At 41.2% G+C, this 24581-nt stretch overlaps 1 protein-coding gene across 4 annotated transcripts in view; it reads right to left on the reverse strand.

The window, feature by feature from the left end:
• The window catches only part of NEK7 (NIMA related kinase 7), a 95036-nt gene extending 83575 nt beyond the window's left edge, over nt 1-11461 (reverse strand). For all 4 annotated transcript variants that reach the window (XM_019530690.1, XM_019530688.1, XM_019530689.1 and 1 more), the window contains exons 1-2: nt 11377-11461; nt 4566-4706 (exon numbers count right to left, since the gene is read on the reverse strand). In XM_019530690.1, coding sequence (XP_019386235.1) covers nt 4566-4706; nt 11377-11433 — 198 coding nt within the window. In that variant the 5' untranslated portion in view covers nt 11434-11461. The remainder of the gene's footprint in view (nt 1-4565; nt 4707-11376) is intronic.
• Nucleotides 11462-24581: the final 13120 nt, after the last annotated feature.

Here is a 24581-nt window from a genome sequence, read left to right on the forward strand (position 1 = left end):
AGTTTACCCTTGGGGAAAACCAGAAGTAATGGCCACAAACTCCTGGAAGACCATTTCAGGCTCAACATTAGGAAAAACTTCTTCATAGTCAGGGTGTCCAGACTATGGAATAAGCTCCCTCCAGAGGTGGTGCAATTGCCCACTCTAGGAATCTTCAATCTTCAAGAGGAGACTGAACAGTCATATTGCTGGGGCTATATGGTTATCTACACAGACATTCTCCAAGCACTGTAAGACCACCAGATGTTATGATGCTCTGCATCAGGGGTTCCCAACCACCGGACTGCAGTCCGGTACCAGGTCGTGAAGGGTTGGCTGCCAGGCCATGGTGTTAGCCCCACTCCCATCAACTGCTGCAGTGAGGGAGTGGGACCGCTGAGGCTGGGGCAGGTGCAGGACAACCGTAGTTTGTCTGGAAGGTGCAGGCATCTCCTGCAGCTTTGCACATCCCAGGAGGGCATGGAGGGGGGAGATGCGTGCCCCTGGATCTGTGTGGGGTGGGGCAGGCTGGGGTCAGGGCAGCACCTGGCTTTTCCCTGGAGCCGCAGCTCATCTGGGAGGCACTGTCAGCTGCTACCACTGTGTGCACCCCAAGAGGACATGTGGGGGAACCCACCCCTTGATCTGTGTGAAGCAGGGTGAGTTGGGGCTGGGGCAAACAGCTTGGCAGTGCCACCTCCCTGCTTTGTGCCAGGGCCCAGTAGCAAGTCCCTGTAAGGCTGTGCGAGACAGCCCAAGAGCCTCTTTGCACAGGGGGAACAGTGCCAGGACTGCCTGGGGGAAGGAGCTGCCCCAGCTGGGGTGCAAGCCCAGCGTGCAGCTGCTGAAAGGGGAGTTTAGAACTTGTAGGGAGCTGCCCTCCACCCCTGCACAGCTTAGCCCACTGCCCCTGCCTCAGTATCCCACCCCATCACCAGGGCCTCAATCTACCACCCCACACCCCTTCCCTCACAACAGATTTACCAGGCAGACTTGGCTGCTCCTGCAACCTCCCCCCAGTGCAAAAAGTTAAGCATGCAAATTTAATTCTAAGCATGCTAATGTGTTTTAAATATGCAAATTGATGTGTGAATTAGGTTGTTTGAGACAGAATTCTTTGAGTATTCTTTGAGTGAGTTTGCCAGTCAGCAATATAAAAAGGTTGGGAACCCCTGCTCTGCACTGTTAATGCAAATACTGCTGGCAAGGTCTTATTGAAAGACTGTTGATAAGTTGAATATGATGATTTTTCTTATACAAATGAAAATGCTCACCATTTTGAACATGATTTAATTGACAGCCATATCTGGGTTTGGGTTTCTCATGAACTTTAAGTGTAGGAATAATGAATATAATGCTTAAAAATTTTGATCAACACTCAACACTGGTCTCCCGCAACATTATCATTAACAAGCTAAGGAAATACAGGCTAGATGAATATACTGTAACAAGGATACAAAGCTGATTGGGTCACCATGGTCAACAAGTAGTCATCAATGGCTCAATCTCTGGATGGGACAAGGTACCAAGTCAAGTTCCCCAGTGGTCTGTCCTAGATCTGGTATTCAACATCTTTAGTAATGATTTGAATAATGGGATTGAGTACAAATTAGCAAATGTTTGGGTGACACTAAGTTGGGTGGAGTTGCAGACACTCTGGGTGTCAAGTCTAGGATACAGAAAGACCTGGAAAAACTGGAGAAATGGTCCAAAAAAATCCCTCAGATGAAATTCAACATGGACAAATGTGAAGACTTGCTCTTGGGATGGAATACTTGTACACACAAATGCAGACTAGTGTTCTCATCAATTCTTCCTGTAGAATGCAAGGCTCCAGGTATAAACCACCATGTCCTAGAAGTGAATTCGTGGCTAAGACAATGGTGTTGATCTGAAGGCTTTGGCTTCTTCGACATGGGTGGATGTTCTTGAGAGTAGGGGTGCACCAATAAAGATTCTTTGGGCCACACCAATGGCCGATTATTAACGAGCCATACTGGCCGATACCGATCCAATTGCCGATATACATCTTGGCAGCTTAGAGAGCAGCATCCAGCTGGTAATTCTGTGGGGGGGGGAAATGGGGCGGGGAAGGAAAGAAGAGTGGGGGGAGTGCAGATCAAGGCCCCTGCGGAGGTGAGGAAGTGGGGCTGGGGCAGAAACAAGGGCAGATACTGACCAGCCAGGGTGAGGCAGGAGACAGAGCTGTGAGCAATTCGTTTGGGGGTACAGGAAGGGGGGAGTAGCTGCCACCACTAACACACCCCAGAGGGTCACATGCCCCCTGGATCTGTGGGCAGGGCAAGGGTGGGCTGCCGCTACGAGCTGGGGCTGGGAGCGGTGCTGGGCTCACATACATAACATGGGATCCCTACATAATCTATTTATGGTCCCCCTACATAATATTTGCATCCAAACTGAAATTTTCATACTTTGGTAGCAAGTACACTACTCTGAGGTGTAATAAAAAAGAAAAGATATTTCATAACCAAACATACAACAGAAAGTTAATTCAGACATGCCCAGCTTGGAAAATATATCAAAGACTTTAGGACAAAATAAAAGCAGATCAATTGGCCAATGTTTTGTCTTTGTTCAGTTTAGAAGAAAAGCTAGAACCTTCTATTTGAAGTGTTATACTTTTCTTTAAAAGAATAAAGTTTCACAAATCCAATGACAGGCATTGGTACAAAATAACCATTCAGCTTAACATAATAAAGAACAAACCATATTTTATAATAGTCCTTCACAGCTGATTCTTACCTGAATTCCTTCAGATGCTCCATCTCCAAATATTTTGTATTTAGTTTTAATGGCCTTTGCCTTTTTTCCTAACCTGCTTCAATAGTCTAATCAGTTCCCTGGAATTCAACCATCTATACTAGCTGTGTCAAACTTACCCTTTACTGTTGTTTCCAGCCTGGGGTAAAGGGGCAGCCATAGAAGCAGTAAGTAGCAGCCCTTGCTCATCCATCTACTGACAGTGGCCAAGTCCAATGAAAACTATTATTTTGCAACAATTCCCACCCCTGCTGGCCATGCTCCCAAATTTCCTGGCTCCCCAAACACAAACACCCCATTTCATATAGTCCAGTTAAATCCAAGTTTCACACAATTCAATTAATTCCATGTATTTAATCATTTTTCCCCAATAGTTTTATAATTAATGAACCTTGTATTTGAACATACAAAAAAAAAAAGTTTGCAAGTGAATCACCTATTATACTTTGAACTTAAGAGAATATATACCTCTTGCATTAAACACTGTTCCATTTAGTGTCATATCGATTTAAAAACACTCTTGGAATCCAGTCTAATGTCCAACTTATGTCATAAGCAAAGTGCTCTGTGCTACCACTTGCATCTTATATAGAATCACCATGGCATTCATCTTCCCCCTAACCTCACTGCTTGTAACTGGCTATTAACGAGCTTTCAATTACATACAAAAATTTGGGAACAGATTAATAACACAGCTAATATGTGCCAACATGTAAAATAAACCAAATAACTTATTCCAACGCTAACAATTCTTGATTATATACGTACTTTTTTTTTTTTTTAAACATATATGCTCTTATACAAACAAAATACATTTATTGCCTCAAAAATGATACCAGTGACTTTGGCCATGGACAGGCATTTATTTTTACTGTCTCTGCCATTCTTAGCAAAAGAAAAATAGCCTGGGAGTTGGTCCATATGTAAGTTCCACACCCCTGGCTAAAGAGCTACACAGGGGTGCTTACCAGCCAGGGGGCCCTAACGAGATGCTCCTTGGACCACTTCCACCCCTTGGGGAGACCATTCATTGACAGCTTGTCAATTGACAGTTGGCAGAAGCTGCCACGGAGTCCAAGGTGGAGTCCAGCCCTGGGAGAATGCCCTGCCCCCATCCTGCCAATTAGCTGATTAGCAGGAGGGGTGGCCATTCTCCTACATTCTCCTGTTATGGAAACAGTAGCCTATTTTACTGTGCATTGAAGCGTCAAGTAAAAAAAGTGCTATTACGCTAATGTACAGTAAAATACACTACCATGCATTAAGCATCACTTAAAAACCATGTACATTTGTTACTGTGCATTAATGCAGCCTAATGTGCATCTCTTCAGTAGCTCACATTGAAGTACTAAATTTAATGCGTGTTATAAAAAGCACCTTAATACACATGTAGACACATGCTTTGAGAACTAAACAAGAGAATAAGTCTCACTTTAATTTTTCATGTTATTAGTATAGAATGCACGATTACTAGAGTTGTGATATAATTTCGTATGTCACATGAATCTTATATACATTCTTACACCACATTGACACTTCACATATATCAGCAGCAATGATTTTCAGCACCCCTCTAGAAGCAATTTTACAAAGATCTCAGCAACCTAATTTAAAAAACATTACATGAAAAAGCTCACATGATAGACTGAAAAGGAACAACAAATGCCTTAGTCTCCAGTGTTAAAACCGCTTTTAAAAAATTCAGTATTCAAAGAGGAGTTCTCCTTTATCAGTTCAGGTAAATCTTTTTTCCACGTTTCTAAGCCATGTGTAAATTTAGCTGGAGCTTTTACAAACATCCTTACCTGCACCTTTTTCAGTGCGACTGGTACCCCATCCAGGAGCCAAGTTGCTCTATAAACTTCACTAAACTGTCCTCGGCCAATCTTCTTTTCTATTCGGTAGTTGGCTAGTGTATTGTAGCCCATGTCAGGTCGTAAAGCTTTCTGTAATAAAAAAATGTAAATGTGCTTTGCACCATATAAACTGTATATTTTAAATAGAGTCCACATAGCAACCATACACCAGCATCTTAACCGTGACCAATTTTATGAATATTTACATGCATGTTTGACTTCAAACACTCCACTGAAGTCAATAAGACCTCTGAAATGCTTATGAATTTGCAGAATCAGGATTTAAAATTATTAAAATATTTTGGTATTTACTTTATTGCCCATACCCAAACCAACGTTATCTGAACTAGTCACAAAATTCTGCAAAGGCAAGTTCCATGGTGCTGTTCTTTGGAAGTCATTTATTTGATATATTACAGGTATTAAGATATATTAGAATAATTATAAATGTATCAGGAAGCTGACTTATAGCAGCTTCATAACAGAACCCCTCAGTAAAGTCGTACTGTATCATTCCTTGTTTTCACTTTCAAAAGATATGCAACAGACCTTTGACCACATTTATAACTAAACATTCTAAAAGCAGACACCAGTAATTTTACAAAATTTCATATATTCAATTCTGTTGAGGTCTGTTAATGCAGAATAAGTATTTATGTATATACTTCACTTATTTTGATAGAAATGGCACATACCAATGTAAAACTATACACTAAAATACAATGTCTGGTTTGATAACTGCCAAGCGTTGAGGCACAGCATAACGAAGCGATCTATAAATTTGTAAAACTGGCTTTCATTATATAGCACTATAAAATACAGCTTCATTAAATAAGCTATATTTTAGAAGTACCATGTGCTTCAAATTTGAATTGGGACTTGCGGCCTCTGTCTTCACAGTAACTTGACAAATATTAGCGTGAACTACTAAGGCAGTGTGACAACCGCATGCTGAGAGCAAAGTCTCACTAATGTGTTTTGGCATGCAGGTTTGTAATCACACATTTACATATGCAATGACCTACATTTGCATGTCAGATCACACACTGTCTTGCTTTATTAAGACCGGGCACCTCCCTGTGCTTGGCGGCCAGAGTGGCGAGAGAGGGCCAGAGGGCGGTGTTTTTTGGCAGTTGAGGGATGAACTGCCACCAAGGATTAGGCTGATATGGCCTGAGCATTAGACACTTCATTAGAGGTAATCTGTTTAACAGTGGGCAGTATATGTAAACTTCACAGCCCATTTGCGGCACCTTTTCCCCCCCATGGCCTTTCTTCAAAGGGCAGTGTGGCTGAGTGACAGCTTGTCTCATCTGCTCCCTTGTCCTGTCATACAATTTAGATGTGGTGAGCTGACATGAGAAGCAACATAGCTGCACATCTCCAACCACCACTGGGTCTTTCCTAGCCACAACGCAATTTGTACAGAAATAAGCTTATGCAAGATAAAGGCTTTCTTTGGTCCCAGACCATAAGAGAACATATTATATACCCTTCACTAATGATAACATTACATTTTATCCACCAAGTAAACCAGTGAGCACTCCCACTCATCTTTAATATTACAGTTTCTACATAACTGTTGTCTATACAATGAATTTTAAAATACGACTTTCCAAATGTTAGATTTTGAAGATCCTGGACAACCTATCTATTAAAACGGTCATAGAATATTGTTCTTTCTTGCTCTCTGATGCACTTCTATCTATAGGGCTGTTTCACTTTTGTACTATAATCAGACAATCTTGGGTTTGAAAAAAGGAAAGAGAGAAGTACAATATTTTTTAGTAGCTTAGCATCAAAGCATGAGTAGTTAAAAAAGAAGTACTGTAATGCACTAGTAATTTCACCAGGAAAAATGCTTGCTAATAAACAAGACATTCGCAATACAATCTTTTGCCAAATGCCAAATTAGCATTTAGTAGGAATGGTTTCTATCAAAGGCCAGCATATACAGACCCTAGAGAAGGTTCCAAGGAGACCACAGCTACACAAGGCAATCACCATTACAAATCTCCTGGGGGACCTTTGGCCAAGGCCACAGCATCCAATATGAGCAGTGTTATAGAGCAGTTTCTCAAACCATGGGTCATGACCCAAAAGTGGATCACACGAATATATTAAAGGGTCACAAACAAATATTTAAAATGGATTCTCCATTTCAGGAGGAAACACTTGGGAAACTGTGTCTTCCCTTGAATGCTGGCAGAGTTCCAGTCTGCAAGGAGCTGCTTGGGGCCCCTCCATGCCCTGCACACACACACACCTCCCATCTCAGACAGCCACTCCCTACCCCACATATTGGGGGAGGGCAGCAGGTGGGAGTGAGGGGCACTGGGTTGGGACTGGTTATCAATGTTTACAAATGGGTCCTGGTACAAAAAAAGATTGAGAACCACTGTTGTAGAAGACTTACAGGACAGGAGACATCCTAATTCAGAGCATTTTCAAAGACAGCCTACTTATGGCCTCCATTGTCTCCCATTTCCTCGTAGGATAAACAATCTTCAAAAATACCTAAACTCCATTTACTTTCAATTATATTAAGCCACTGACTCAGAATCAGTGAGAATCCAACAGTCGCTTACACATTATGGCAGGGGTGGGCAATTATTTCAAGCAGAGGGCCACTCACTGAGTTTTGGCAAGTCATTAAGGGCCGCATGACAGGCAGCCAGGGGCAGATAAATATTAGTTTTCTAAATTTTTTTAGGGGCCCCACGGGCTGGATAGAATAGCCTGGCAGGCCACATCCAGCCCACGGGCCGCATTTTGCCCACCCCCGCAATATGGAATATGTTACCTAAAGTCTATGCATAGAATTCCTATGGAACTATAGAGACAATTAAGGAGTCATGCCCGCCCCCCCCCACCCGGCCAACAGAAATCTCAGTAGGACATAAGGAAAAAGAGCCCTACTAGCACAGCATGGTGCATCACGGAATTCTTGAGTTAATGGGACTAATAGCAATGAAGATATTTCATTCTGAAGCAAGTCTACCATACCTTTTTAAACTAAGCCACAATTCAGATTTGAAAACTATATATCATAACAGAGCCAACACTCCCTGAGGAAAGATATCTTGTGCCTGAAAGCTGGTCACATGTCTCTCAACTATATCATTGGTCCAATAAAAGATATAATCCAATGAAATCTTGCTTCTTGAACATTACAATAACAGGCAGGCTGACTCCACGCTTTGTTCTTTTTTACTTTTAGGACAATCATAATCCACTAAAATGCAGGTATTTAAGACCTTTCATCCAGATACTCTACAACATTTTAGGCATCCATATCCCATAATTCTTCAGTTGCAAATGGGCTGTAGTATACATTGAAATAACCCAAAAGGAGGAATTATTTTAATTCATCTCACTGTCAAGTGCTGACATTTAAATGTATCTCTATAAATTACTCAGTTGACCATTTCTGCTAAAATGATCAATATTTAACTACCATTCTTAGTTTACCACAGCTGGTATCAAGATCAAATTTTTATCCCACTTCTGTCAGATGGCCAAAATTCAAATTTCTCTCTTTTCCCTGCCCAAGATTTTCTAAACTATATTTATGCCTTTACAATACAGAAGCCTACTGCCAACTGACCATATAAAAATGAAGGGGAACACACTAGCAATTGAATTTTAAAGCCAATCACCTGATATAGTGTTCTCATGTTTAATTCAACAAAACCCTCCTTTTTACACACATCTGAAGTGACGCAGAATCTTACGTCTAATGTACTGGAATGCTATTTCACTATCTATCTTAAGTTCTTATATGACCCCAGACCTCCAATTATTGCATTTGTCTTTAAACATATCTGTGAGGTAATAAAAACACCTTATCTCATCTATATCATAGATAAGAAACTAAAGATACTCAAAAGGTATTTAACAACTACACTTGCATCAATTTCAATAGAAGTCTAGCGCCTAAATACCTTTCAGGATCTCAACCTTGGGTAATTTACAAAAGGGAAGCCTCAGGCATAGCAAGAAATTAAACATTAGTCCCTTATCATCCAACTACTCTACAAAATGTGTATGATTGTTTTGTAGTGTTCATTTTCAAATTGTGTCCTGTGGAACCCTGGGGTTCTGCAAAACATCATCAGGGGTTCTGCGAAGATATTGGGGGTAACGGCAGAGCGGGTCAGGAGGCAGTGTGCTGCCACTACCAGGCCATGTTGCCTGTCTCTGTTTCAGCTCACAGGATAGGGGTAGGGGCTTTGCAACATTAGAAGTGATATGAAAGAATTACCGGACTTCGGAAAGTTATTAAATACTGGTATAGAACTCTCTCCCACAAACTGAATCCCCATTGCAGAATTTAGTCAAGCTTCCCCAAGAAATACAGAGTTATTTTCAAAAATGTTAGTTTCTTTATGTTATGTTGAAACTTCTAGTGATTTAACCTGAACATACAATGGTATTTCCAAATTAATTTGTACTGAGTCATTAAACTGTTTAGCTAATTATACTCATTCCCCCTTTTCATCAAAAAAAACTGTGAAGTTCCAGAGTAATTTAATTTGTATTTAATTTAATTTGATTTTTCCATTTAATTTAATTTGTTTTCAATTTGTACATGCATATATACAGTTTAATAACCCAGAGAATTAAGTTTAACAGGTTTTCCAGCTTTGAGATGTAATTATTCCCAAATCAATATTTCGCATCTTCTCCTTCATCTGCTGTATTACTTTCTCCTAATGTTTCTCCTCCTAAATTACCAAGGCATTAATCATTACCTCTATCTTAAGTTGAGATAGGGGACCATAACTAATTTTGAATACATCATTCGTATTTTAACTGAAAATGTCTTGCAGTTTGTTTTCATCGTTAATTTTTTTCACAATTGCACAGCTTTAACAAGCTGAAGCTATCAGATTTACTATGCATATCCAGCTCACAGGGGAAAAAGGGGTCAACAAGGTGAAAATGTCACTAAGTGACACTATCAAAAAAATTCTGTGGCATACTAATCTATTTATATATTTGGCTAACAAAGTAATATGCACCTCATTCCTCAAAATGCAAAACCATCAGAACTATGCCCATGACCTTCCTAAGCTAAAGAAAAAAGAAAGAACAACTGCCTGTCTGCCTTGCAATTGAGTAACAGCAAGTATGCTTAAAAATGGCTGAAGGTTAACCAAGGATGAGAATACATGTGGGTTTCTTCTGTTGGAGATGTCTACTAGGGTACTGCAAGAACCCTGTTAGGCCTGGTCTTGTTTAACATTATAATTAATGATACTCTCAAGACTGATGTAAGATAGTTTAAAAACAAACAAACAGGCTGCCAATGATGGGGGGGGGAAGGTTTTTGGAGACAGGCATAAACCCTACTCAAGCTGACAACTATGATTGTGCCTTCTGTTCAGACAAGGAGAAGAAAAGTCTATAATAAATATGGTGAGCTTTTATGAGATTCACATTATAAAGTTTCTAGCAGCATCATAAATTGTCTCATCAAATATATCCTTAAGATAAATTAACATAAGCTGTCACATTTGTTGCATCAAAAATACTTGTTAAAATTAAATATATGCAATTACATCTTAAATGCATAAATGTTTTGTTCTCTAGGATTGAAAAACCAAACATTCCTGCATATGTATACTTAATAGCTAATCCACTGCAGGCAGGGAAACACAAGGTCTGTTAAATACTGGTCACAAAAATAAAGATCAGTACTAACATATATGCATGATCACCAGCAACTTTAGACTAACCATGTATTGCCACATCCACTTTTTTATTCAAGTTAAAACTGCGAAGCAAAAAAATTAAGGTTCCAACCCTGAAGAAGAATTCAAGTGTGTAATTTTACTGTGGCAAATTATAATGACTTCAGTAGGATTCTTCACAGCAGATAAAACAGATAGATGTCCTTGGATAAGTTTGTGAAGGATCATGGCTCGAGTAGAATTTTTTTCCCCTCCAGCTTTTTAAATAAAATTAAAGCAACATAACGTGTTTACAAGAAAGTTTATGAGCAATATCTAAATATTATTTGTTCTCTGATAATGTTTTCTTTATTTCACACCATCACCCCAAACACAAAGATAATTAAATCTCTCTCACATCCTCCCTGTCACAGGGCTTCTATAAGTGGGAATTTCTCTTTGTCTGTTTTCTATAAGTAAAGACATTAACCCTCACAGGACCAGCAGCAGGAGGTGTAAGAAGAGAAGGTTAAAAGGAGCAATCTGAAATAAATGTGGTAACTCTGACATAATTTCAAAATGTATAGTGTTTAACAGCTCAGTGTCTCACAGGAAAACAATTACTTTCATTTTTGCCTCCCACTGCCACTCCGACCTTTCCCAGTGGGTGAAGCCGTAGGGGGCAGAAACGAAAGGTTTTTTTCCTTGTGAAACACAGGATTGATATTCATTGAATTTCTAGATAACCAAGATGACATTACATTTCTTTATGGCTGCTTTTTCCATAAATGTCTTTGGATAGAAATAGCCAAAGACATCTGATCTTATAACATTCACTTTAATCATCAGTGGTGATGAAGTCAGTTACGCTACTGCACATGATTATCTCAATTATCTTAATGAACTATTGCACTGAATACCATGCTAAAGCATTTGTGATATACAAAAAGCCCTCTGTCTTGCAACATCGTTGTATAATGGATAAAAAGTATTTGAAGTTGAAGTTGAATAATCTTTTTTTTCTTTTGTCCTCTGCATGTTATTTTAATGCCTGTTGCTCCTATGTGATTATAAAAATAACATACCTGTGGCTGAAACTGTGGAACAGGAGGCCCCTGCATGCCTTGTGACTGTTCATCCATTGTGTCAAACAAGAGGACGTTTTGGTTCTGCAAACACAAAATATATATACGTACATGGATTAAAACAACAGGTTCATCAGAGTTTATATAGAAACTGCTTATTTTATGAGCATGTTTCAATTATACCAATACAAATAAAATGCATTGCTACATTTTAATTCAAAATGCTAAATTCTTCTAAAAGCAGACTGACAAAAGAATTAACCTCAATACTAAGAATTTTCTGAAATTTGAATCTGCAAAATCTAAAATTTTAGCCGTTGTTTGGAAGGTGATTGTTTCAAGTCGTCTTTTAAAAGGAACTATTGTGCATATGCGAACACCAACCTATGAGGCAATCAGCAAGGGCTGAACCTGGGACTGCCCAGGTCCACCTGGAAGATTATTGTGACTTGAACTAAACAATAACTCAGTGAAACTAAATCAGTGAAACCCACCCTGGCATCCTCTATATCGGGGCATCAAAGATGCAGCCTGAAGAGCTGTTTCACCCAGTGGTTAAAGTGGGGCTAAAAATTCAGACTCCTGGATGAAATGTTGTTCACATGGTATTCACTCATTTGTGAATTTCTATGCAGCAATGGTTCCAATTTAGAGACAAAAGTTAGGGATGAGTTATGAAGACTGTAAAATATTCAGAATTATTAACAAGCAGGTTTGAGTAGATTCATAGATTGCAAGGCTGGAAGTGACCTCAGAAGATCGTCAGGTCCAACCCCCTGCACGAGGCAGGAAAAATGACAAGTGAGGTCAGGTGACCCCAGTAAGAATGACAATCCAGTCTCCACTAGAGATCCAGCTAATAAGTTTCTGTGAATCATCAAAAACTATATAGATTTAAACAAATCTTGTAACAAAACCAGGAAGAAGACAAGAGCGAAGAGATTTCAAAACTATGGAAGACAGCTTTTTGTACCCAAGTTATTACACCCTTTGGTATTAGAAGCACATGAAGCATCTGTTTTGCCCGTTTACTATGTAAACCTCTACTTCTATTCAAGATGATCAAGTAGAAACAATTTTTACTGCACGTGAACAGAGGGATGATTTTTTTGTAGTTTATAACTGAGCCAACTCCAGAAAGATTTTCATAGTGACACCAAAAGTCACAACTCTGACATCAAAACTACCTTATACCCAAATTTCAGATTCCCTCACATCAAAACAAAGATAGTGGGGGAGGGGAAAGTAGCCTGAAGAGTAGAAATCTACCCACTGTCTCCACTGAACTCATTCAAAAAACAGTTGAAACTATTTTTGCTTAAATGTTCCTCTCTATCTCCCTGAAACAAAACAAAATAAAACGGGGTGAAAACCAACACAACATGAAAAATTCAAATACAAGTAGGTAAAAGGAAAAACAACAGAAAAAGGCTTTTAATAGAAAACAGCAAGAAACCTTTACAATAGGCACTAAACTTGAATATACAGCTTATACATTTTTGCAAGAGATTTACAAGTAAGTTTTAGTGCTGTATGTTTTATTACTAAAGGAATCAAACACTCTAAGCCCCAATTGTGTCATATCATCTTTGTAAACGTAAAGCTAATTGTACATTTCATGGGCATGTTCTGAGGAAATTGTTGGATGATGGATGTTATTAATTTTATGAAGCTGATGCATTTTTAAAAATAAAAATCCAATAGAAAGGGTTCCCCGTCTGAAAAGCAAAACCTCCACCTACATTAATCTACTATATCCCATTTCTATTATTACCATTGTAGAAATAAACTTGCAAAATGGCGAGTGAAACATTTAAGCAAAAACAATTCTCTTCACATATCCCACCTAATGACATAGTGCAAAAAAGCTTTTAAGGCTCAGATGTATATAATATAGTCTTAACTAAACCAACAGTCATTTTTCCAAGGTTTTTTTTCTGGCCAACTTTAAAAATGTATTTTTGGATTGACTCCTTCCCAACTAGCTAAGAAGCATTTTTGGGTTGTTTTTTGTTTGGTTGTTTGGGGTGGGGCATGGGCTTTTTTGTTTGTTTTTTTAAATTAACTGTGACATATCTATTCTCAAATGAATATCTACTGTTCACAGTATTTTACTTATCCCTAGAGAATACCAGTACTTTCATGATGATATTATTACCAAGAAATTAAAAAGCTAGAACTGTCACAATAACAGTATCGCAACTTTAAAGTAGTTTTAGAAGCGTAGTATCTTCTATGTATTAACCTTGCTTTCAATGAATTATTAAAAAGAATCTTTAATGTCAAACTTGAAAATGTATATTAAAAAGAAAATAAGCACAAAACAAACAATTAGTATATATGAAAAAATAACTGATCTAATTAGCCTGTATTGTTTTTTCATTGTTAACATTTTACAGCTTAATTCATGCAGGTAGAAAACAGAATTAGGTGCAAAGCTACTTAGATCAATATCAAATATTTAGTTGAAAGACACAAAAGGATTTTTTTTGACCATTAACAAGATCAAATTATAAAATGTAAAAAAATATGCACGCAAGAACTATTTGCTATCCAAAAACTTCAACAAGTGGTCCCATGCAAACCTAAAGAGAATCTATAGGACAGCCATTTTCACCTCCTTATTCTAAATGTATTGACAAGTCCTTCTCAGAGCTTCAAGACAAATATTGTTCTTCATGTTCTTTGTACTGAGTTTCAGTGGGCACATATACAAGTTTATTGATGCACTTTTCCTAAGGCACATTCAGTTCAGTACTTGGGGGCATTTATATACATGATCCAGGAATGGGGGCCCCGCACTTTAATTAAAAGCAGCTTCAAGAACCCCTCTAATTAAAGTGCCCAAAGCGTCTCGTTTATCAGCCTTCCTGTGCTTAAAAATGCTGGCAAAGGCGCTTTAAGTAAAGCTCAAGCTTTAGTTAAAGTGCCCCGCCACCATTTTTAAGCACGGGAACAGTGATACACAAGACTCTGGAATCTGCTGGAGTGTGGTAATTACCGCGTTCCAGCAGAATCTATTAATTCAGTCTGCTCCAAAGCACTGTAATTACAGCAAGTCAGAGCAGCCTTACTGTTCACTTATAGATGCCCTCCATTCTGAAGTACTAAGAAGAGCTCATTTGCCTATTTTAATTTACATTAATGAAAATGCACGGGTTTCGTGTGATGCTTTAGTGTGCATTAGAATAGGCTAATGCACATTAACGCGCATGTGTAGATACGCTCAATAATACTTGGTCAAGCAGAACATGACCTTGAACTGGAGTTTCTCTACATTCAAAAGATTTCATTGGGTAAACAATTGAATACCAAAATGGAAAATGCATTTTAACCCAGTAGAATTCCAGCAATTAAGAGCGGTTAACCCAGGGATGGCTATTATTTGGGTTGGTGGGCCACTTAATGAGTTTTGGTGACCTGTCAAGGCCCACACCTCTCTCTCCCTCCCTATTTCCCCATCCTTCCTTCCTGGGGTTATTACTAGAATGGAAGCCTGAACCTGCTCACAGCTTTAACGTGACTCCCCCCACAGCTGAAATGCACCCTGGTGCGGGGGTGGAGGTGGGAAGGGTGCTACATCTGCAGGCTGCCACCAATGCGGAAGTCAGAAATCACCCGCAGCTGTAGCATGCCCTGCCCTGCCCCTCCCTGCCATTCCTGGAGCCCCAACACAAAAGCTGCTGGCTCCCCTTGGGCAGCTCTGGACATGGCCAGGAGCTGCTGGGTCCAGACTCAGGGAGGTGGAGCAGGGGGAGGGGCAGGGCACACTACAGCTGCAGGCAAGTTCATGCTTCCACTTCTGTGCTGGTGGCAGCCCTGACCAAGATCGAGACAGAGAACATGTACCTGGCACACTAGAAACAACCCCAGCCCCCTGACACAATGCAGCTGGGGTTGTTTCCAGTGTGCCAGGTACATGTTCTCTGTCTCGGTCTTGGTCAGGGCTGCCACTAGCACAGAAGTGGAAGCATGAACTTGCCTGCAGCTGTAGTGTGTGTACAGGCTGGACCCATTCACTTGGTGGGCATCCACCTACAAGCTAGATCCAGTTAGTTAGCAGGATGTATTCAGTCCCTGGGCCATATTTTGCTGACCCCTGTGATTACCCTTCTATTCATACTCTCACAGAAGAGCAAGTGCCACTTCTGAGGGGAGAGAAAAAGCTCTCTCAGGATTACCCAAGATGCAGCCTTATTCAGTCTCCCTCTCCTAAGAGGACCCCTGCAGTTAGCCCTAGCCAACAGGGAAGCCTCTGGCTTTGAGACCCTGGCTCTTCTCAGTTTCTGATGATCTATAGCATCCCCATCTCTGAAACCTCCTTCTGTTCACCAGCTCCCAGGAAAAGGCATGGGGAGTTTCTTCTTTTAAAATAGGAATATCAGCACCCCAAATAACACAACAGCATTCTCTGGTCTACAGTCAGATCTAGATGATCTGCCCCTAGAGTGAAAAGGGTACATAGCAAAGCTTACTCACTGAGCATCCCCAGTAAGCGTTCACAATAACTTCATGCTGGAACTCAGCTCACTCAACCCTTTTTGTCACATATGTATACATAATACTTGTGAAAAAGAGGGCCACCCTAGAGTTTGTGGATAAAAGCCCAAGCATAAAATCTCAAAAGCAGATTTTAATATTGTCCTCAGCTCCATGGCAATCATTCCTGATGAATGACATGATTTTTATTCTATCTATACTACACTAGCTGGGGGTGGGGGGAAAATCAGGCCATATCTTTCCAATGACAGTATCTAACCAAAGTATTGTCACATCCTAGTGGGCATTCCAATCAGGCAAACTGTTGGGACTTCACATCTTATCCTATCTACCCACAACATGTATATACAAATATGCATATTTGGGGAACTTTGTTGTAATTAACTCAAAACTTAATAAAATCTAAACAAGGTCAGAGAGGCCTTAAAAAGGACTTTTAGCTAGATTTAACCTTGATGGCTCAAGACAGGAAGAAAAAAGGAAGAACTGCTAAAGGAACTGTGTAATTTATCAATCATAAAACCATTACCAGTCATCAGCAGAATTTTATGATAGCCCTGGTGAGCCTCTACAAGAAAATGCTGAAAAAATAAGATTGCTAAAAGCATCAGAATGAACATGCCAATTAGAATAAAAAATTGCTAGCAGTTGTTTTGTTTCATTTTTCCAAAATCTCTGACAGTCCGATCTGTTATTTAAACAACCTGATGAAGGCAGTAAGTACTGACAGTTTCTTGCAAGATCTAAAATATCTTCTAAACATCCCACAGCAAAATATAAACAAATGGCAGTACAGAAAGAGATTACAATCAGACAAGTCTCAGGAATCAGCTGAATCTCAGATTGTGATTTGAAGAGTTTTCTTCTTGTAGTTGTTCATTTTTAAGATTCTTTAACTAGTCACAAATAGGGTGACCATCATAGAGGACAGTCTAGTTGTCTTCTGTCCTCCATTAATATGAAACTGAATGCCTTTATGTCCACTACTTTTCTCTTAAAGAGAAGGTGTCGGGTTTCATATCAATAAAGGACAGAGTAGCAGAAAAACCAGAATGTTCTCTATGATGGCCACCCTAGTTACAATTCCACGACCCTCTTTAAAGAGGTACCAGATGTAATCATTGCATCAGATACAAGCAGTCTTGTGCTAGGGGTGTGTGAACCTTCAGTTGCTGATTCAATCTGGGAGGAGATTTGGCCACATTCAGAGGCCAAATCTCCAAATCGAAATTGAATCAGGAAACCCATTAATCTCTCCGAATCGAATCGGAAGCCTCCAATTTGATTCAGAAAGATTCGACAATTTGGCCATAGACACAGCTTTATACGTTTTTTCTACGTACCTCAAGTTACCAGACATGGCTTATGAACTCTGAGATGGCGAGACAGATGGAGCATCCCATGAGGGTGCGGGGGGCACGCACTCAGCGCCAGACCCGGAAGTGGACCAGAAGTACTTCCAGTCCACTTCTGGGTCTACTACAGAGCATGTGAGTGATCCCCCTCCCAAGCTCAGTGATTGGTGCTTCCTGGGTCGGGAGGGGGGGGAGTACCAAGGCCCCTCCACCCCCGCAGCTGATCACTAAGCCAAGCAGGTGCAGGGACTCCCCTGTACCTTCGGCAGCAAACCCCACCGCACTGCGATCCCATGGGATGCTCCATCCACCCCCCCTCCCCCATCTCAGCATTCACAAGCCACGCCTGGTACCTCGACACGCGTAGAAAAAAAAACATATAGACCTGTGTCTATTGCGGAATCGCTGATTCTCAGAATCAGAATCGAATCTTCAGATTCATCTGAATCAAATCGGGACAGCTGTCTGATCAGCAAATCAAATCATTGTCCCCCAAATCAGGCCAAATCCAAATCAAATACTGCCCGCTTCGCACACCCCCATCTTGTGCTCCTATTCCAATCTTTTTTAACTAACAGCAACTTTAAATTTTTTACAAAACCCTTTAAACAAATGGGATTTCTAGAAGTGGTACTTCATTAAAAAAAAAAAAAAAGACAGCATACTCGGCATCTCCAACTGCACTGTCTTCTCTTTGTGTTTACCGATTAGGTTTCAAAGAGCCCTTCACTAAGAGGATCTGATCATCATACAACCATCTGAAGGAATAAATAACATTTTATTTTTATATTTTTTTCCTTCAAAAGAACCACTAACTAAAGAGAGGAGATGACAAGGTGCCATATTTACATAAATCCAAGAAACTGTTTTCTCCAATCAGCATATGGAGAAAAAAAACCTCATACTGAATTCAAGTACTGGCCCAGGGGAGGTGGCAGCTCAGTTCTGGCTTTGGCCTCAGACTCAGGGTTAAAGCCAGAGTTAAGCCACCACCCGCCCCAAGCTATAATGGTTCATTTGGTATGTGAGGGGCCACGTGACTCAGGGAGTGCTGGGGAGACCACAGGGTGGCAGGGAGGGGAAGGAAAAACCTTAAGATTGTAGAACTCAGAACAGGATTGCTAGCTTCACCATGCATTTAAAAAAAAAAGTTCTACATGTAGCGGTGGTTGCCATGCTCCAACACATTCAGTTAACTGAGTCTGCTCGATACAGTGCAATTGCCATGCATCAGAGCAGCCTCTGCACTCATGTACAGGCAAACCCTGATGTCTCCTTGCTGGTAAAATAATGGATTCATACAATGACTGCAAAAGCTTCCTCACTTTATCAACATGGAAGGAAAGATGCCCTTTACTCAAGAAACTATCCATGACTGCTGACAACTTGACAAGTCAGTGATCCACTTCCAAGTTCCCCACTCTTCGAAAATATTACCAAGGAATATGCAGAAAGAAACTCCCAATACTTAAAATTTTTCAAACTACCTTAATCCTTTAGCCACCTTGCTTTGGTAGATCAGCTACAGTATTTTCATTCACTGACCGTCCTGTTGATGAAACAGGGTTCCATAGATTGCATAGGTGTTAGGGCTCGAAGGAACCTCACAAGATCATTGGGTCCAGCCCCCTTTCCAAGGGACAGGAAGTCAGCTGCAGTCAGATCACCCCAGCAAGATAAGCATCCATGCTCGCACCACTTCTGGGGGGAGTCTATTCCAGACTTTGGAGACTCAGACAGTAAAGTTTTTCCTATCTTCCTAAGCCCAATCTAAAACGGTCTTTCAGCAGTTGGTGATGGTTAGACCTTGTCTTCCCTTTGGGTGCCCTGCTGAACAGATGTTCTCCCAGTTCCTGGAGCATACCCCTTATATACTTGTAGGCTGCCACCAAGTCACACCTAAGCCTTCACTTCTCCAGGCTGAGGAGTCCCATGCCTTTCAGCCTCTCCTCATAAGGCCTGTTCTCTTGACCTCTTGAACATGCACATGAATCTCCTCTGGACTCTCTCTCAAGCTTCTCTACATCCTTTCTAAAGTGTGGAGCCCAGAACTGAATACAGTACTCCAGCTGCGGCCTCACCAAAGCCAAGAAAAGCAAGAGGATGACTTCTTGGGGTCTTGCTTGAGGTGCATCAGTAGATGCAAGCCAGAGCTTTATTTGCTTTGCAGCTGCAGCATCGCATTGGTGGCTCATGTTCATCTTGTGGTCAATCATGACCCACAAGTCTCTCAGTCTTGGTGCTAGTGAGTGTAGCACTGCCGAGCCTATAAGTATGATGTGGATTTTTTCTCCCGAGGTGGAGCACCTTGCATTTCTCTGTGTGAATGTCATCAGGTTTTTATCTACCCACCTGGAGAGCCTGTCCAGGTCAGCCTCAATTGCCAGCCTGTCCTCTAGCATGACCACACTTCCCCATAATTTGGTGTTGTCTACAAACTTAGCAAGTCCGCTTCTGACAGCTGAATCCAGATGATTTATGAATGTAATAAAGAGTACTGGTCCAAGTACAGAGCCCTCGGGAATGCCACTGGTCACCATGTTGACTATCACTCTCTGGGTCCAACTACAGAGCCAGACCATAAGGTTGTTGAGGCTGCAGTTCCTCAATTTTACCATATGGACGTCATGAGAGACCAAGTCAAAGGCTTTTTTGAAATCTAAATATGACATCCACTCCTCCTTTGTCCAGGTGATGTGTCACCTTGTCATAGAAGGAAATGAGGTTGGCCAGGCAAGACCTACCCACAACAAAGCCATGTTGGCCATCTCTCAGAATGTTGCCTTCCATTAGCCTGCTGTTGATGGGTTTTTTGATGATTTTTCACAAGATTTTTCCAGGGACAGAAGTCAAACTGATTGGCCTGTAGTTCCCTGGATCTTTCTTCCTTCCTTTCTTGAAGATAGGCATTATATTGGCCCTCTTCCAATATTCAGGAACCTGTCCCAAGCACCACAAGTTCTCATATATCCTCACCATTGGTCATGCTATGATGTCAGCCAACTCTTAGCACTCTTGGGTACATTCCATCCAGGCCAGCTGACTTGAGGATGTCCAGCCTCTCAAGCTGTTCCCTCACAAGATCTTCACCGATTACAGGCATATAATCTCCCTTATCCTGGGAGTCTTGCATCCTGTCAGGTAGGATCATCCCCTTGGGCTGGTGGAAAACCTACACAAAGTAACTGCTGAGGAGATTAGCTTTTTCCTGGGTGTCGGTTGTCAGCCGCCCCATTTGGTTAAGCAAGGGTCTGATGTTGCCTTTGTTTTTTTCCCCCCAACTTGCCATTTATTTGAAGGAGGACTTGTTATTGTCCTTGATTCCCATAGCCAGTTTGAGTTCCATTTCAGGCTTGGCTTTTCTGGGCTGCTCCCTACAGGTACAGGCCAGTGCTAAATAATCCTCCTTAGTGGTAGTTCCCAACTTCCATTCCTTATAAGCTTCTCTTTTCAGATTCAGGAGTTCCCTATTGAGCCAAGGGGGTCTCCCAGCCCTTTTGCTACCTTTCCTACAGACCAGAATGGACTTCTCTTGTGCTTTTAGGATCATGTCCTTAAGGAGCAACCACCCATTGTGGACTCCCCTCCCTGTCAGATCATGGTCTCTCAGGGCCTCAACAACCAATCTCTTGAACTTGTGAAAGCCATCTTTCCTAAAGTTGAGGATTTCTGCATTGCTGACTGATTTGCCAGTTTTGCAATGGATAAAGTGATCAACTCATGATCGGGGTTACCAAGCTTCCCATCACTCCTCAGGTCACTAGTTTGATTTTTTTTTAAGAAATAGAAGAAGTGTCCAATAAGAGGAGAAAAGTACAACTAAAGCAGTGAAATCTAGCCAAGCTTTATTTTTATTATACAATTCAGTGACATTTTCTGGTGCTGTGTATAAGAGAAACGTGAACTGGATAAACGCCTAAATAACTCTTGCATTAAACTGAACAGGAACTTCAATTCCGTAACTGACTAAAACAAAGCTTTTCAGTGCATTACTAAATGTCATTTTTCAGGTCTTTTAGACAACTGCAGATATGTGCTTAAAGTGATAGTTCAAGAAAACTTCATACTTCATTATAACACCAGCACTGTGTTCTTATTTAGAGCTTTACATCAGTAAATCTCAAAGTACTTTCCAAGATGGGGTTCATTCATTACAGCTTTAATTTATTTATATAAAGCAACTCACTGTATGTAAAATTGATTTCCCAAATATAGCGGGATGGATGACGATCATCTGGATTGCAATTTAATCATTAAAATACATTTCAACAAGTTATTCGTCCACCTTTCTGCCGCTAGGATTCAGAATTTCCCAATACTTAACATAGAAGCATTTCACGTTAATGGCAAGAAATCATACCTGAGAAACAACTTCACCATTAATCAGAACCTCAGTGCAGAGATATATAAGCACCTTTTCAATAACTAACCATAAAGCACCCCCTCTATCACTAACTTAGAACTAATTACAGTTAAATACAGACATGCACACACACAGATACATACTAGGACTGTGCAAAATACCAGAGTCTCAATTCAACATCTGTTTCACCGTTTTGAAAGGACAGCGCTTCATTTCAACATTTTGTTTTGAAGCACTGTCCCATTTCGCTTAATTGAAACTGTTTCACTGTTTCGACGCATTTCGACGTTTCGCCCATAGGCTATAATAGGGAATCATGAAAATACCTAAAACTTTGTCAATTCTAGCCTGATTTGGATGAAAACTGCAGGGATGGTAGCCCCTTCTGAGGGCATGAAGCCTGCCAAGCTGCAAGGAGATAGGTGCAGAGGTTTCTGGGAAACTGCACCTCAAACTGACACTTATCAGCAGCAGCAGCCTCCTCTCATCCGGCACACAGATTCAGATGCCTGCACCCCCGGGAGGGCTGTAGAGCTGTGCTAGACTCTTCCCAGGGGTGTGGGTTCCTGGATCTGTGCACCAGATGAGAGAAGGCTGCCTCTGCCACCTGGGACTGATCCTGGGCACAGGCTACAACCAGTACCAAGCAAGATTGCTGCTGCCACCTGTCCCAGACAGCAGCAGCAGCAGCCGCCTCCTCTCTTTTGGCACACAGATCCGGGGGCTCGCACCTTCAGGAGGAGTCCAGCACAGCCCAGTAGCCTTCCCAGTGGTACAAGCCCCTGCATTGTGCCCTGCATGAGTGGAGGCTGCTTCTGCCACGTGGGATCGGTGCTGGACACCGCCTGTGCCAAGTGCTAGGGAAGACTGCTGCTGCCACTGGTCCCAGGCAGCAGTGGTAGCTTCCTCTCATCCGGCACACAGATCCGGAAGCTCACACCCCCAGGAAGAGTCTGGCACAGCTCCACATCCTTCCCGGGGGGTGCAGGCCCCCAGATCTGCATGCCAGATGACAGGAGGCTGTTGCTGCCACCTGGGACTGGTGCTGAAGCCGAGTAAGCCCAGCTGCAAAACTCAAAATATATTTAAACTTTCAAAACTTTTTGAGTGCCTTCGTTTTGTTTCAAAGCCTTTGTTTCATTTCTATTTCACTGTTTTACGCTCTAAACATGTTGAAACAGCTTTGAAACAAAACACCAGGCAAAATTTCGCACAGCCCTAATACATACTACCATGCTGTCATGTCAATCATTTTATATGACATGTTCAGACAACAGTATGAATGAAACACATTGGAATTCTTAAAAGTGTTAAATTGGCCAAATGATTACAGTTATCCAAACAGGTATTATGGAAACAAACTATGATTGGCCCTGCTCAGAGGTCAAGAAAATGGGAGATGGAGAGAGAACCAGGTGAATCACTCTCCCTTCATGAATTTCTATGCAGGTGTCTGACATACATCATTTGAAGGGCATAACTAATTCTCTACTAACACAACTGCTATAATAAGACTCTTCCCTCCCAAACACAGGACTGCTTACATTGGAAGCAGTTGGAATTTGATCAATGGTTTCAACACATGGATCAAGCCCAGAGATCATAGAGAAATGAAAAATACATTTTAAGATTCCTACCCATCCATCACCATTCTCCTCTGAATGAAATTTGGGCCAAGTCAGCCAAAATACCTCCAAAAACTCTGACCTGCTTTGCTCTGTTCCACACCCTTACTACCCTGTCTCAATATGGCCAGTGTTCTAAAACTGAAAAAGGATGGGTAAATTATGTGAAAGTAAGTAATATGAAGAGTTTACTTGTCTTACTTTGCATGCATGTGCATGAAATATGAATATTCAAGAATAATTTCCTATGGGTAAAATATTTTAAGGAGATTAAATAAAGGATTAACATAATTTAAGATTTAATGTACTGATATATTTTAATTGACAGTAGCTTAAGGTATGTTATTTCAAATAGTTTTCAATCCATTTAATGAAAAATGAAGACGATTTGCTCACAAAGATATAAATTGTTCTATAAATTTTAAGCAGATAAAGATTAGCATACAGTTTATCTATGTAATTCACAATACTACAGCCAAATATTCCTATGCATATATATGTGCTGAAATGTTTAAACAAGATAATAATTTTAACAGAAAAAAAACTAAGCTATTATCTAACCTCACCATCACCAAAAGCATAATGGTATTTGTATATAAATATAGCTAATTTATAGTAAATAGGCATTGCTAATACATGCTCACTAAGATGGACTTTCTGCTGGAAAGTAAAAAATCTTATTTAAAAAATGATGTTATGAGCTAAGGAAGACAAAATTTACTGAGTGAGCCACAGACCAGGGGAACTGAAAAAAGTGGTAAGACAAAGCCGTGCAAGAAAAGACAGACCAAAGTAAAGAATCTCTACAACCTGCATTTTCAGTTCCCTACCACAAATCTGGCTTGCTTTCTTCTATACCAGGGCAAGCAAAATACGGCCTGTGGGCCAGATGTGGCCTGCTACGCCATTTCATCCGGCTCACAGGCCCCCACCAATTAATCGTACCCCACCCAGCCAGTGCACTTCACTCCCACCCTCGTAAGGCAAAGGGCCCAGCACAGCCATCACGGAGCTTCTGGATGGGGGCTGCTGCTGCCACTGCTGCAGCTGCCAAGGGAGCAGCTCAGCTTCCCTGGTGTCCCACTCAGGTAGGAAAGTGGTGCGGGCGGGGAGGGGGCAGGCGAGAGAAGCTGCAGCTGGGCAGGAGCACAGAGCAGGGGGCTGGGTCTAGGGTTGGGCCTGGTGGCATCGCAGAGCCCACAGCCAGGTGGACTGCAGGCAGGCAGGGTGTAGGTGTGAGGAAGGATGGGGGGTTTGAGGATCCCCCACACATTCCCCACTGTGGCACACAGCCCCTGCCACCACCAGCAGCAGCAGTAAGTGTGGGTGCCTGGAGTGCTCATCGCCCATGCAGGTGCTGCC

This window comes from Crocodylus porosus, unplaced genomic scaffold (assembly GCF_001723895.1).
Source record: "Crocodylus porosus isolate Cpor-Errol unplaced genomic scaffold, CroPor_comp1, whole genome shotgun sequence".
NCBI classification, from domain to species: Eukaryota; Metazoa; Chordata; order Crocodylia; family Crocodylidae; genus Crocodylus; species Crocodylus porosus.